The following is a 15,253-nucleotide window of genomic DNA, read 5'->3' on the forward strand; positions in this document are numbered from 1 at the left end:
TTGCTCGGTCGAACTCAGCTACTCACACAAACACGACCACCACTCACTTCCTCTCGACAGGGCTGACATATCTGAAGGTCGAGGGTGGGGGCACTGGGGTCCGAGGCCAGCATACCCCCTCCCCGTCGCCTGTCACTACACGAGGGGACCCCCCGCCCCCTCTCCAGCCACCCAGCTCTTTCCTCTCGACTCATACGACCCTCTTCCCCGGACGCATCCCTCTCGAACTCAGAAACACGCAGAGGGATTATTCCGAGTACTCCCAATTACTCCCTCGCCCACTCCTCCGGTGCCAACCCCCATTCCGACAGCATGGCACACCGTTCGAACTCGGCCGATTAACGCAATCGAATAAACGGCCAACCAACTTTACACATAAGCTGCCGCGGTCCAGGTATTGAGCGTGTTAATGATATTGAAATGTCAGATGGACACCAAATGACCCACTGTTCCTCGCTGCTTTTACGGTCGGCCTTTTAAAAGTGATCTTGATGAAATATAATTACCTTGGGCACACGGGAACTTCAACGTTCGCACACTTAATGCTATTCTTACAGCATTCCTCTCCCCCATCTCTCTCTCTCTCTCTGTCTCTCTCTTAGCTACCACGTCCGATCAAATATGTTCCTCCTCTCCCATCTCCTCATCTTCCTGACACGCTCTCATAACAAGCTTACTTCCTTTACCTCAAAGCTCCATCCTTAATCCTGCTTCCTCCCTATTCACGTTTCTCTCTCTCTCTCCAAAAGCTATCCTTTCCACCGCTCCTTGATCCACCTCTCAGCTACCATCAGCATCAGCATCACCATCCCGTCCTTCCTACTTAGTCTCACCATCACATTTACTTTCCTCTTCCTATCACTCATCCCCCCCTCTTCCTCATACACCACTCCCACCTCGCAACATTTTTTAAGGAAAACGACGCTGGAGGGTCGCTACTTATCATGCTAATTAGGTTAGGGAAGACGTGCTTCAACAAATGCTTCACATGCTGCTGCTCCTGCCGCCCGGAAGGGGGGTGGGGGTGCGCCATGGCACTTGCCCCAGGCGCCCTTCCTCCCCCCTTTTCTCTCATTCTCTCCCTCTACCCGTCTCTCTCTCTCTCCCTCTACCCGTCTCTCTCTCTCTCTCCCTCTACCCGTCTCTCTCTCTCTCTCTCTCTCTCTCCGTTTCAATTTCCCTTTCTCTCGTTCTTCTTGTCTCTACTTATCTCTTCCCTCTGTCTCCCCCCCCCCCCTTTGGCTCGCATCAGGAAACAGCCTTCAGTTCGAGAGACGCACGAAGGGTTCCCGGATGAAGGTTCAGGAAAGGCTTCCTTGCGCGGGAAGAAAAATGAAGGAAAAAAATTGAGAAAGGAGAACGCTCATACTGGTGGCCGGGCCTTGCGACAGCGGAGAGAAAGGAAGGGGGAGAAAGGAGAGAATGGAAGAAAGCCGAAGGAGAATGGGAGGAATACAAAAAAAGGAATTCACTAAGACAATTCACAAATTAAGAAAAGGAGAGAGGGAAAAAACACCTCGATCCTGGAAAAAAAAAAACAGAAGACAAAAAAAAAAAAATAAAGAATGATACTGCGATAAACACGCCCTCTCCTTAACTCGTCACTCAGAAAAAATACAAAACAAAACAAGATAAAACTGAAACGCCCGCCAGCAGCACCAGCTTCCCTGAAAAAATTAGTTTCCTGAGAAGCCAGAAGGGTTCCTTATGACGCGAGGAGTATAAGCAGCCGCGTAAACATAACCGAGGAGCAGGTCAGTGTCGAGGACGAGCAGCAGGCCAGTGTCGAGGACGAGCAGCAGGTCAGTGTCGAGGACGAGCAGCAGGCCAGTGTCGAGGACGAGCAGCAGGTCAGTGTCGAGGACGAGCAGCAGGCCAGTGTCGAGGACGAGCAGCAGGCCAGTGTCGAGGACGAGCAGCAGGCCAGTGTCGAGGACGAGCAGCAGGTCAGTGTCGAGGACGAGCAGCAGGCCAGTGTCGAGGACGAGCAGCAGGCCAGTGTCGAGGACGAGCAGCAGGCCAGTGTCGAGGACGAGCAGCAGGCCAGTGTCGAGGACGAGCAGCAGGCCAGTGTCGAGGACGAGCAGCAGGCCAGTGTCGGGGGCCAGCAGCAGGCCAGTGTCGAGGACGAGCAGCAGGGCAGTGCCGAGGACGAGCAGCTGGCCAGTGTCGAGGACGGGCAGCAGGGCGGTGTCGAGGACGAGCAGCAGGCCAGTGTCGAGGACGAGCAGCAGGCCAGTGTCGAGGACGAGAGCAGCAGGCCAGTGTCGAGGACGAGCAGCGGGTGGCCAGTGTCGAGGACGAGCAGCAGGCCAGTGTCGAGGACGAGCAGCAGGCCAGTGTCGAGGACGAGCAGCAGGCCAGTGTCGAGGACGAGCAGCAGGCCAGTGTCGAGGGACGAGCAGCAGGCCAGTGTCGAGGACGAGCAGCAGGCCAGTGTCGAGGACGAGCAGCAGGCCAGTGTCGAGGACGAGCAGCAGGCCAGTGTCGAGGACGAGCAGCAGGCCAGTGTCGAGGACGAGCAGCAGGCCAGTGTCGAGGACGAGCAGCAGGCCAGTGTCGAGGACGAGCAGCAGGCCAGTGTCGAGGACGAGCAGCAGGCCAGTGTCGAGGACGAGCAGCAGGTCAGTGTCGAGGACGAGCAGCAGGCCAGTGTCGAGGACGAGCAGCAGGCCAGTGTCGAGGACGAGCAGCAGGCCAGTGTCGAGGACGAGCAGCAGGCCAGTGTCGAGGACGAGCAGCAGGCCAGTGTCGAGGACGAGCAGCAGGCCAGTGTCGAGGACGAGCAGCAGGCCAGTGTCGAGGACGAGCAGCAGGTCAGTGTCGAGGACGAGCAGCAGGTCAGTGTCGAGGACGAGCAGCAGGTCAGTGTCGAGGACGAGGAGCAGGTCAGTGTCGAGGACGAGGAGCAGGTCAGTGTCGAGGACGAGGAGCAGGTCAGTGTCGAGGACGAGGAGCAGGTCAGTGTCGAGGACGAGGAGCAGGCCAGTGTAGAGGACGAGGAGCAGGTCAATGTCGAGGACGAGCAGCAGGTCGAACTCGGGCCGAGGGCGAGAGAGGTGGCGGAGGAAAAGGACATGCAGGCCGAATGCTCCCGGCGTTTGACCTTGACGAAAAGTTTAAAGTAGAGGCTCACCGCGGATCTTCATCTTTAACGGACTCGAGTCTTGTGCAAGACCCATGCCGACATTGCAAGACTTCTTTCTTTTTTTTCAACGCGTGAAAGGACGGAAATAATACCCATGAATACTGGATCATTCGCGACCGGAAAAAAAATGGGCGCAAAAATAAAAAAAGGTCCAAATTGTTCATTTCAAAATCATACGTTACGATAAACTGGCAAATAAATGTTGCTGATTGAATTTCCTAAAGCTGACTTTGTTCGAAATCCCTGGCGTGAAATTAAATAACAGTATGCTCTGTACACAGGAAATAAATATAAATAATGAATTTTATAAAAGTCTCCCCTATTAGGGTAATAACCACCGTTTTCGTTCGTACTGTATCGGTCCGTTCTCTGTTAGCTGAACACGCAGGGCAAACTAATGAAAACCTGCCACGCATTTCCCCTTCATCTTTTTACGTCGCGTAAAGCACTCGAAGTATATAAATAGGGCATAGAGAAGTCACCTATGGGGTTGTATAGATATGGCACAGAGAGGTCACTTATTGGAATTGTATAAATATGGCATAGAGAGGTCACTTGTAGGGATCGTATAAATATGGCACAGAGGTGTCACTTACCGGGATTGTATAAATATGACATTGAGAAGTAATTTATAGGGATTCCATGCTAAGTAACAATACTACAGAAGAGAGTCTATATATTTTCTATCTGACAAAGAAAGATGCATAATCGTGTCATTTCTAATTGTAATATATAATCATAATAATAGGCATGAATCAAAGGCGATTTCTCCTATACGTGTGTTTTTCTTTCGGTCGGTCTTTCTCCATCCCCCCCATTTTCTCTCTCTCTCTCTTTCTTTCTCTCTCGCCCCCCCCCCTCTCTCTCTCTTTCCCTCTTTTCTCTCTCTCTCCCTCTTTCCCTCCTCTCTCTCTCTCTCTTTCCTTCTCTCTCTCTCTCTCTCTCTCTCTTTCCTTCTCTCTCTCTCTCTCTCTCTCTTTCCTTCTCTCTCTCTCTCTCTCTCTCTTTCCTTCTCTCTCTCTCTCTCTCTCTCTTTCCTTCTCTCTCTCTCCTTCTCTCTTTCCCTCTCTCTCTCTCTCTCTCTCCTTCTCTCCCTCTCTCTTTCTCTCTCTCTCTCTCTCTCTCTCTCTCTCTCTCTCTCTCTCTCTCCCTTCTCTCTCTCTCTCTCTCTCTCTCTTTCTCTCCCTTCTCCCTCTCTCTCTCTCTCTTTCTCTCCCTTCTCCCTCTCTCTCTCTCTCTTTCTTTCTACTTACCTTCTCTCTCTTTTTCTCTCCCTTCTCTTCTCTCTCTTTCTCTCTCCCTTCTCTTCTCTCTCTCCCTCTTTCTCTCCCTTCTCTCTCTCTCTCTTTCTCTCCCTTCTCTTTTCTCTCCCTTCTCTTTCTTTCTCTCTCTTTCTCTCCCTTCTCCCTCTCTCTCTTTCTCTCCCTTCTCCCTCTCTCTCTCTCTCTTTCTCTCCCTTCTCCCTCTCTCTCTTCTCTCTCCTTCTCCCTCTCTCTCTTTCTCTTTCTCTCCCTTCTCCCTCTCTCTCTTTCTCTCCCTTCTCCCTCTCTCTCTTTTTCTCCCTTCTCCCTCTCTCTCTCTCTCTTTCTCTCACTTCTCTCTCTCTCTTTCTCTCACTTCTCTCTCTCTCTTTCTCTCACTTCTCTCTCTCTCTTTCTCTCACTTCTCTCTCTCTCTTTCTCTCACTTCTCTCTCTCTCTTTCTCTCACTTCTCTCTCTCTCTTTCTCTCACTTCTCTCTCTCTCTCTTTCTCTCACTTCTCTCTCTCTCTTTCTCTCTCTCCTTCTCCCTCTCTCTTTCTCTCCCTCTCTCCCTCTCTCCCCTTCTCCCTCTCCCTCTCTTTCTCTCCCTTCTCCCTCTCTCTCTTTCTCTCCCTTCTCCTCTCTCTCTCTTTCTCTCCCTTCTCCCTCTCTCTCTCTTTCTCTCCCTTCTCCCTCTCTCTATTTCTCTCCCTTCTCCTCCTTCTCTCCCTCTTTCTCTCCCTTCTCCTCTCTCTCTCTCTTTCTCTCCCTTCTCCCTCTCTCTCTCTCTTTCTCTCCCTTCTCCCTCCCTCTCTCTCTTTCTCTCCCTTCTCCCTCCCTCTCTCTCTTTCTCTCCTTCTCCCTCTCTCTCTCTCTCTCTTTCTCTCTCCCTTCCCTCCCTTCTCCCTCTCTCTCTCTCTTTCTCTCCCTTCTCCCTCTCTCTCTCTTTCTCTCCTTCTCCCTTTCCCTCTCTCTCTTTCTCTCCCTTCTCCTCTTTCTTTCTCTCCCCTTCTCCCTCTCTCTCTCTCTTTCTCTCCCTTCTCCTGCCCACTCTATCCCTCTTTCTCTCCCTTCTCCCTCTCTCCCTCTCTTTCTCTCCCTTCTCCTCTCTCTCTCTCTCTTTCTCTCCCTTCTCCCTCTCTCTCTTTCTCTCCCTTCTCCTCTCTCTCTCTCTTTCTCTCCCTTCTCCCTTCCTCCCTTTCTCTCTTTATCTCCGTTTCTCCCTCTCTCTCTCTTTCTCTCCCTTCTCCCTCTCTCTCTCTTTCTCTCCCTTCTCCCTCTCTCTCTCTCTCTCTCTTTCTCTCCCTTCTCCCTCCCTCTCTCTCTTTCTCTCCCTTCTCCCTCCCTCTCTCTCTCTTTCTCTCCCTTCTCCCTCTCTCTCTCTTTCTCTCCCTTCTCCCTCTCTCTCTCTCTCTTTCTCTCCTTCTCCCTCTCTCCCTCTCTTTCTCTCCCTTCTCCTCTCTCTCTCTCTTTCTCCCTTCTCCCTCTCTCTCTCTCTTTCTCTCCCTTCTCCCTCTCTCTCTCTCTTTCTCTCCCTTCTCCCTCTCTCTTTCTCTTTTCCTCTCTCCCTTTCTTTTCCTCTCTCCCTTCTCCCTCTCTCTTTATCTCTCCCTTCTCCCTCTCTCTTTCTTTCTCGATCTCCTCTCTCTCTTTCTCTCCCTTCTCCCTCTCTCTTTCTCTCCCTTCTCCCTCTCTCTCTCTCTTTCTCTCTTTCTCTCCCCTCTCCCTCTCTCTTTCTCTCCCTTCTTTCTTTCTCTCTCCCTTCTTTCTTTCTCTCTCCCTTCTTTCTTTCTCTCTCCCCTTCTCTCTCTCTCTCTCTCTCTCCCTCCTCCTCTCAATGGAGGGAGGGAGGAGGGAGGGAGAGAGAGAGAGAGAGAGAGAGAGAGAGAGAGAGAGAGAGAGAGAGAGAGGAGAGAGGAGAAGAGAGAGAGAGAGAGAGAGAGAGAGAGAGGAGGAAGAGAGGAGGAGGAGGAGGAGGAGGGGGGGGAGAAGAGGAAGAAGGAGAGGAGGAGGAGGAGGAGGAGGAAGGAGGAGGGAGGAGAGAGAGGAGGAGGGAGGAGGAGGAGGGAGGAGGAGGAGGAGGAGGAGGAGGAGGAGAGAGGAGGAGGAGTAGGAGGAGTAAGAGGAGGAGGAGGAGGAGTAGGAGGAGGAGGAGGAGGAGGAGTAGGAGGAGGAGTAGGAGGAGGAGGAGGAGTAGGAGGAGGAGGAGTAGGAGGAGGAAGAGAAGGAGGAGGAGGAGGAGGAGAAGGAGGAGGGAGAGAGTTCCAAATAAACTAATAACGTGGTGCAAAAGCCTAACGCCCTCTCTCTCTCTTTCTCTCCCTTCTCTCCTTCTCCCTCTCTCTCTCTCTCTCTCTCCCTTCCCTCCTTCTCCCTCTCCCTCTCCCTCTCTCTCCCTTCTCCCTTCTCCCTCTCTCTCTCTCTCTCTCCCCTTCTTCCTCTCCCTCTCTCTCTCTCTCTCTCTCCTTCTCCCCTCTCTCTCTCTCTCTCTCCCTTCTCCTCTCTCTCTCTCTCTCTCTCCCTTCTCCCTCTCTCTCTCTCTATCTCCCTTCTCCCTCTCTTTCTCTCTCTCTCTCCCTTCTCCCTCTCTCTCTCCACCCCCTTCTCCGTCTCTCTCTCCCTTCTCCCTCTCCCTCTCTCCCTTCTCCCTCTCTCTCTCTCCCTCCCTTCTCCCTCTCTTTCTCTCTCTCTCTCCCTTCTCCCTCTCTCTCTCTCTCTCTCCCTTCTCCCTTTCTCTCTCTCTCTCTCTCCTTCTCCCTCTCTCTCTCTCTTTCTCTCCCTTCTCCCTCTCTCCCTCTCTTTCTCTCCCTTCTCCTCTCTCTCTCTCTTTCTCTCCCTTCTCCCTCTCTCTCTCTTTCTCTCCTTCTCCCTCTCTCTCTCTCTTTCTCTCCCTTCTCCCTCTCTCTCTCTCTTTCTCCCTTCTCCCTCTCCCTCTCTCTTTCTCTCCCTTCTTCCTCTCTCTTTCTCTCCCTTCTCCCTCTCTTTTCTCTCCTTCTCCCTCTCTCTCTTTCTCTCCCTTCTCCCTCTCTCTCTCTTTCTCTCCCTTCTCTCTCTCTCTCTCTCTCTCTCTCTCCCTCTCTCTCTCTCTCTCTCTCTCTCTCTCTCTCTCTCTTTCTCTCCCTTCTTCCTCTCTCTCTCTTTCTCCCTTCTTCCTCTCTCTCTCTTTCTCTCCCTTCTTCCTTTCTCTCTCTGTCTCTCCCTTCTCCCTCTCTCTCTCTCTCTCTCTCTTCCTCTCATTCTCTCCCTTCTCCCCTCTCTCTCTCTCTCTTTCTCTCCCTTCTCCCTCTCTCCTTCTCCACCTCCCTTCTCCCTCTCCCTCTCCCTCTCCCTCTCCCCCTCCCTCTCCTCTCTCTCTCTCTCTCCTCTCCCTCTCCCTCTCCCTCTCCCTCTCTCTCTCTCTCTCTCTCTCTCTCTCTCTCTCTCCTCTCTCTCTCTCTCTCTCTCTCTCTCTCCCTCCTCCTCTCTCTCTCTCTCTCTCCCTCCTCCTGTCTCTCTCTCTCTCTCTCTCTCTCTCTCTCTCTCTCTCTCTCTCTCTCTGTCCTTCTCTCTCTCTCTTCCTCCTCTCTCTCTCTCACTCTTTCTCTCTCTCTCACTCCCTCCTTCTCTCTGTCTCACTCGCTCCTTCTCTTTCTCTCTCTCCCTCCTTCTCTCTATCTCTCTCCCTCCTTCTCTCTCTCTCTCTCTCTCTCCCTCCTCCTCTCTCTCTCTCTCTCTCTCTCTCTCTCCCTCCTCCTCTCTCTCTCTCTCTCTCTCTCTCCCTCTCTCTCTCTCTCTCTCTCTCTCTCCCCCTCCTCTCTCTCTCTCTCTCTCTCCCCTCCCTCTCCTCTCTCTCTCTCTCTCTCTCCCCTCCTCCTCTCTCTCCTCTCCCCTCCTCCTCTCTCTCCTCTCCCCTCCTCCTCTCTCTCCTCTCCCCTCCTCCTCTCTCTCTCTCTCTCTCTCTCCCTCCCTCCTCTCCTCTCTCTCTCTCTCTCTCTCCCCTCCTCTCTCTCTCTCTCTCTCTCTCTCTCTCTCTCTCTCCCCTCCTCCTATCTCTCTCTCTCTCTCTCTCTCCTTCCTCCTCTCTCTCTCTTTCTCTCTCCCTCCTCCTCTCTCTCTCTCTCTCTCTCTCCCCCTACTCTCTCTCTCTCTCTCTCCCCCCTACTCTCTCACTCTCTCTCTCCTCCTCCTCCTCTTTCTCTCTCTCTCTCCCCCTTCCCTCCTCTCTCTCTCTCTATCTGCCCCTCTCCCCCTTCCCTCCTTTCTCTCTCTATCTCTCTCTCTCCCCCCTCCCTCCTCTCTCTCTCTCTCTCTCCCCCTCCTCCTCTCTCTCTCTCTCTCTCCCCCCTCCTCCTCTCTCTCTCTCTCTCTCCTCCTCCTCTTTCTCTCTCTCTCTCTCTCCTCCTCCTCCTCTTTCTCTCTCTCTCTCCCCCTCCTCCTCTTTCTCTCTCTCTCTTCCCCTCTTCCTCCTCTCTCTCTCTTCCCCTCCTCCTCTCTCTCTCTTCCCCTCCTCCTCTCTCTCTTTTCTCCTCCTCCCTCCTCTCTCCCTCTTTCTCTCTCCCCTCCCTCCTCTCTCTCTCTCTCTCTCTCCTCCTCTTCTTTCTCTCTTTCATCCCCTCTCTCTCCCTCCCTTCTTTCTCTCTTTCTTCCCCTCTCTCTCCCTCCCTTCTTTCTCTCTTTCTTCCCCTCTCTCTCTCTCCTCCTCCTTTCTCCTCCCCCTCTCTCAATGGAGGGAGGGAGGGAGGGAGGGAGGGAGAGAGGGAGAGGGAGGGAGAGGGAGGGAGAGAGGGAGAGAGGGAGAGAGAAGGGAGGAGAGAAGGCGAGGAAGAAGAGAGAGAGGGAGAGAGAAGAAAGGAGATATAGAAGGAAGAGAGAGAGAGAGAGAGAGAGAGAGAGAGAAAGAGAGAGAAAGAGAGAGAGAGGAGGAGGAGGAGGAGGAGGAGGAGGAGGAGGAGGAGGAGGAGGAGGAGGAGGAGGAGGAGGAGGAGGAGAGAGAGTTCCAGATACTAATAACGTGGTGCAAAAGCCTAACGCCTTCGACCCCAAGAGGATCACAAATGCAAACACATACACAACGATGAGGGGGTCACATACATAGCGGTGACCATTTTTTCCTTGTCTCTGCTCACGACCCCTGTCTTTCTACACCAACCCAGTGAACAGTGAACCCTAATCCTGACTTCCGGTGTAAAAGCCTATTTCATGTTTCGCAAAAGCTGAGGATTTATAGTAATGGATGCATATAATGATAGTAATAACTAGGCAATGGAACAAGCTGTCATCGAGTACTTACCTGATTGTCGGTAAAGTTTTGTGGTTGTGGTCCCGGTAGGAGCGTAGGTGAATCCATGGGCATGCTGGTGGCCATGTTGCTATAGTCTGGGCCTGCTGGGGATGAGAACGGCCCGCCCGCGCCGCTCATACTTGGGTCAAGGATGCCCGCGGGTCCGCCCATGCCTCCGACAGCTCCACCGCCGACAGCCCCGCCGCCCACGCCCTCAAACCCTGGGTGGTCAAGGTGTCCGAGGACCTGTGCACTGGGACCGCCCATCACCACACCTCCCCCAACGAGTTCTGGTTCCTTCACACCCACGCCCGTCACCATACCATTCTTGTTGATGTCCTCCTCCGATGGTGAGCCTTGTCTGCTGCCCGGCGTCCGGCTGTGAGATTGTAACACACTACTATCATTAAGTACACCTTGACACGTGTTTTCGAAGAAATTTACTTATTCTAACCATTGTTCAGCAACCTAAATTCACTGTCATGTAATGTACTTTTGGTAACGAACAAAACAGATCATTACTGGTGCATATACAGCTGCATAATACAGAGCACGTGTACAAACATTTGTTAATCAGCTTTTCCAAATAATTCACAATGAAAACCGTTCCATAGACTTGTGTAAAGCAAGCTTAAAACGGTCCTTGCAACAAAAATGTCACGTTAATTAAGAGTATGATTCCACTTCTCCCAGACCAATAACCAGAACTTGGGTAGGAGTGTGTAGCGAAATCAAAGACATTTACCGACAAAGTTGGTCATCATGGGCTGCGCAGTGGCATTATCAGCTGTCGACAACTACTTTTCGCCAATGTCTTTAAACTAAGAAAGTTCTCTACACAAATGTTTTGGCTTACAGGAACATCTGCAACTACAATTATATCCAAACACGTTTGTAATACATACAGCCCATATGTAGTTAGCGAACTCCATTATCCACTTAACACATTGCCGCGGTTTAATTATGTTATTTCCTGTGTTTAAGCGGTTATAGACCAACGAGTTAAATGAAATAATAAAAGCTATTTTTTATAATAATTTACAACTTAGAACTGACCATGACAAAGAAGTACAATTAGACTTTACAGCTTCACCTTTCTGACATGAAGAGTAGGCTAGTCCTTGAGAACGGAAATAGTGACTACAACAAGGTAGATGCTGAGAAGGAAACCTAACTTTCCCAACGTGAATCGCGTGGCAAACAAACGAGTCGGACACGCCGATGCACTCGCGTTTTAATTAACTGGAGTTCGAAAAGGAAACTGAAACCCTTGGACGCACCTGGCGCGCTGCAGTTTTCAAGTTAATTTACGACCGTCCTGCAAAATTCTAGAAATCAGGACTTGGAAGGGAACAGCCACAGCCGAGGCAACGCGCAAGTCGTCCTTCACGCATGCAATGAGAAGTACGACTACAACCGTTCACATTAGAGACTTACTTAAAAGTTTTGTCGTCATCGAGGCCGTTCTGCACGATGCCGTTCGCCTGTGGGGCGTTGCCGTTCTCTACGTCCTTCTTTGTGGGGTCGAAAGGTGACGGTGCCTTATCTTTCTTGTCCTTGCTCGTCTCTACACCACCGTTCTGTAAAAATGTAATTTCATAAGTGTCTGAACACAATGTTACAGCTCACAGGGGGCGATGATGTAAAAAAAGAAGTGGGGGGTAAAGGTGTTAAAAGATTAGTTGTGACAAACTCATGTGATCTGTAAGGAGACGCAAGCTTGTCATTTATCCTTATCTTTAATCCAATACTTCATACTCTGACACGGAAAAATCTGGAAATTTAACCACAGTACGTGATTTGCAGTCCACTGTTGGTCCTGATATGGAAATTAAACACCTATCCCTTCAAGGAAGTTCGGGAAGGACGACCAATAGCCGTGGTCGAAACCCCTTCATCCTTGACACCCACCCGATTCTTATCTGACAGCAAACCTTTTTTTCGTTTCTCAAGGGGCATCTATGAGGTCTTTTAATGCCCCTCTTTCGTCAACGTCGGACAGAATCTGAGAAGAATTGAGTAACAGCCGTTCAGATCTACAGAGAAACATGCCTATGTCTACGGGACTAATATATATACTACGTCGCCTCCATTGTAATATCAGGCGACGATTCATCATACTTTACAGCTATTCTGTGTAAGATGACCAAAAAACTAAAATACCGAGCACAACAATTTACTACAGCACGGCACTTGATCCTAACAGCGACCACCTTAGTTCTCTCTCGATTTTTTTAACTTCAAATTTCTTTGTCCATTTTGTCCATGTTACACAGTAATATGAATTAAATCTAAAACCGTGTGAATACTGTAAGCGGCTCTCCGCACTTTCTTTACCTTTTTCGAATTCCCTGCTGATAGAATATGGACAAGAGAGAATGGTTCAACGTCTGAATTTACTGATTTAACTAATGGATACATGAATAAACAAAAGTCTACATGAATCAAGGTATGTTATGACCGATTGCTACCATATTCATTAGCATAAATCGACCGCTAGGCAAGTTTAACCGAGGGCCAGGCATAGTATAAACCGAGAGTTTGGCAGAGTAGGAAGTAGAGGGAAAGAAGGGAAATAAATATAACAGTAAAAGTGAAGGGGAAGAGAGGCAATTGCAGAAACAGCAATTACAAGAACATATACACAGGAAACAAAATATTAAAAATAATGTCTATTAATTACGCTAATATACATTCCAAGGACGTAGCAGACTCATGTTACGTTATCAAAACCATTTCAAAAGACGTCCAGAAGAGTCTTCGATACTTACTCTGAGTTGCAGGTTGGCCATGCGAGCGTCTAGGTCCTTGCCTGTGGGTGAGGACGCCAACACGTACTCGACCATCTTGAGCCCCACACCGGCGTGGTCCGAAGCGCGCGGGGACAGCACGGAGTCTCCCCCGGGGAACTGTGGACGTCCGGGGCCTCGCTGCCCCACACCCATACTCAACCCGTGGCTCTGTCCCACTCCGTGGTCTGTTGGAAGGAGGATTCGTCAGGTCGCTGCGTCAGATGTGACATGCATCAACTTCAAATAATACCCACTTTAAATTTTCATGAGGGACAAAAAATCAATCGCTAGGTGTTGTCTGTCTACGCACCTGTTGGGTGTCCTGTGCTCCATGCTGCTTCTCTCCAAGTGGGTTCACCTATGTTGAAAATCCCCTTGTTGTCTGTTTTCCCCTCTTCCACTCCCCACAGCTTTTTCGCTGGCGCAATCTGAAATGAAGAAGGAAATGCTTGAGATGGTTCTCGCTGACAGCCAAGAATATTTACAGAATCAAAATCTAAACTCGACTTCTAAGAAATACTACAGGGGTTTCCCGAATTCAGAAATTGGAACCATAAACAAGAAAAGAAAAAAATAATAATACACAGATAAACAAATAAATATATATATACACACCAGAAAATATTTGAAAAAAAAAAGCACCCGAGCAATCCCCAAGGACCTTTCCCGCCAACGTTTCCATTCAACAGACCGCGTAAAACTTAAAAACTCGTTCCACGCTTCATTCAACACTTTAACAATTGCACCTGAAACTCTTTCAACTAGAACTTGAACTGGAGTCACTTCTTCCGCCACCTTAACTCAGCCAATTGTGTCGGTCAACCTCTTCCCCATAAACAGGAACAATAAAACGAAGTAAAAAAAGTTATAGGTAATTAAATATATAGATAAATCTTGTATTCATATACATAACGAATATATATATATATATATATATATATATATATATATATATATATATATATATATATATATATATATATATATATATATATATACTCATGTATATGTATAAATAAAAATATATAAAATTATGTAATATATATATGAATATAAATAAATAATACAGATATAAACATATATAAAAATATATACAAACATACGTACAAAAATAAACTATTATGTAAATATGTCTATATATATATATATATATATATATATGTATATATATAAATACATATATAAAAACAAATTCACATATACATATATATACATACAAGCAAAGATATAAATATGCATACAAGTATATAAACAAATATAAACATATAAAAAAATTTGCATATATTATAAATTATATAAATATACATAAAAATGTATATATATATATATATATATATATATATATATATATATATATATATATATATATATATATATACATATAAACAATTATCTAAACAAAAATAATAAATGCACATATACAAAAAAATAAACAACATACACATCTGTATACATAAAATATATACATTTATACATATAAATACATATACATATATGTATACATATATATAAATATACATATATGTATACATATATATAAATATACATATATGTATACATATATATAAATATACATATATGTATACATATATATAAATATACATATATGTATACATATATATAGATATACATATATGTATACATATATATAAATATACATATATGTATACATATATATAAATATACATATATGTATACATATATATAAATATACATATATGTATACATATATATAAATATACATATATGTATACATATATATAAATATACATATATGTATACATATATATAAATATACATATATGTATACATATATATAAATATACATATATGTATACATATATATAAATATACATATATGTATACATATATATAAATATACATATATGTATACATATATATAAATATACATATATATATACATATACATAAATATACATATATATATATACATATATATATACATATACATAAATATACATATACATATATATACATACATATATATAAATAAACATATATATACATTCAAATATATAAATATATATACATATACATTCAAATAAATAAATATATATATACGTATAAATATATAAATATATATATATATATATATATATATATATATATATATATATATATATATATATATACGTATAAATATATAAATATATATACGTATAAATATATAAATATATATATACGTATAAATATATAAATATATATATACGTATAAATATATAAATATATATATACGTATAAATATATAAATATATATATACGTATAAATATATAAATATATATATACGTATAAATATATAAATATATATATACGTATAAATATATAAATATATATATACGTATAAATATATAAATATATATATACGTATAAATATATAAATATATATATACGTATAAATATATAAATATATATATACGTATAAATATATAAATATATATACATATAAATATACAAATATATATACATATAAATATATAAATATATATACAAATATATATACATACAAATATATAAATATACATACATATAAATATATATATACATGTATATAAATATATAAATATACATACATATAAATATATATATACATATAAATATATATACATATATATACATATAAATATATATACACATATATACATAACATATATAAATATATGTAAACATAAAATTATAAATAAATATATGTACACATAAAATTATAAATAAATATATGTACACATAAAATTATAAATAAATATATGTACACATAAAATTATAAATAAATATATGTACACATAAAATTATAAA

The 15,253-nt window shown here is 45.2% G+C and overlaps 1 protein-coding gene across 33 annotated transcripts in view; it reads right to left on the minus strand.

Annotated features, from left to right (window-relative positions):
* The window catches only part of pum (pumilio), a 259,778-nt gene that overhangs the window by 80,460 nt on the left and 164,065 nt on the right, over window positions 1-15,253 (minus strand). For 20 of the 33 annotated variants that reach the window (XM_070143616.1, XM_070143605.1, XM_070143620.1 and 17 more), the window contains 4 exons: window positions 12,752-12,869; window positions 12,421-12,626; window positions 11,087-11,229; window positions 9,659-10,046 (listed from right to left, as the gene is read on the minus strand). In XM_070143616.1, coding sequence (XP_069999717.1) covers window positions 9,659-10,046; window positions 11,087-11,229; window positions 12,421-12,626; window positions 12,752-12,869 — 855 coding nt within the window. The remainder of the gene's footprint in view (window positions 1-9,658; window positions 10,047-11,086; window positions 11,230-12,420; window positions 12,627-12,751; window positions 12,870-15,253) is intronic. The other 13 variants (XM_070143618.1, XM_070143612.1, XM_070143622.1 and 10 more) reach the window with 1 other exon arrangement.

The sequence above is a fragment of the Penaeus vannamei genome, chromosome 31, assembly GCF_042767895.1.
Source record: "Penaeus vannamei isolate JL-2024 chromosome 31, ASM4276789v1, whole genome shotgun sequence".
Classification (NCBI taxonomy): Eukaryota; Metazoa; Arthropoda; class Malacostraca; order Decapoda; family Penaeidae; genus Penaeus; species Penaeus vannamei.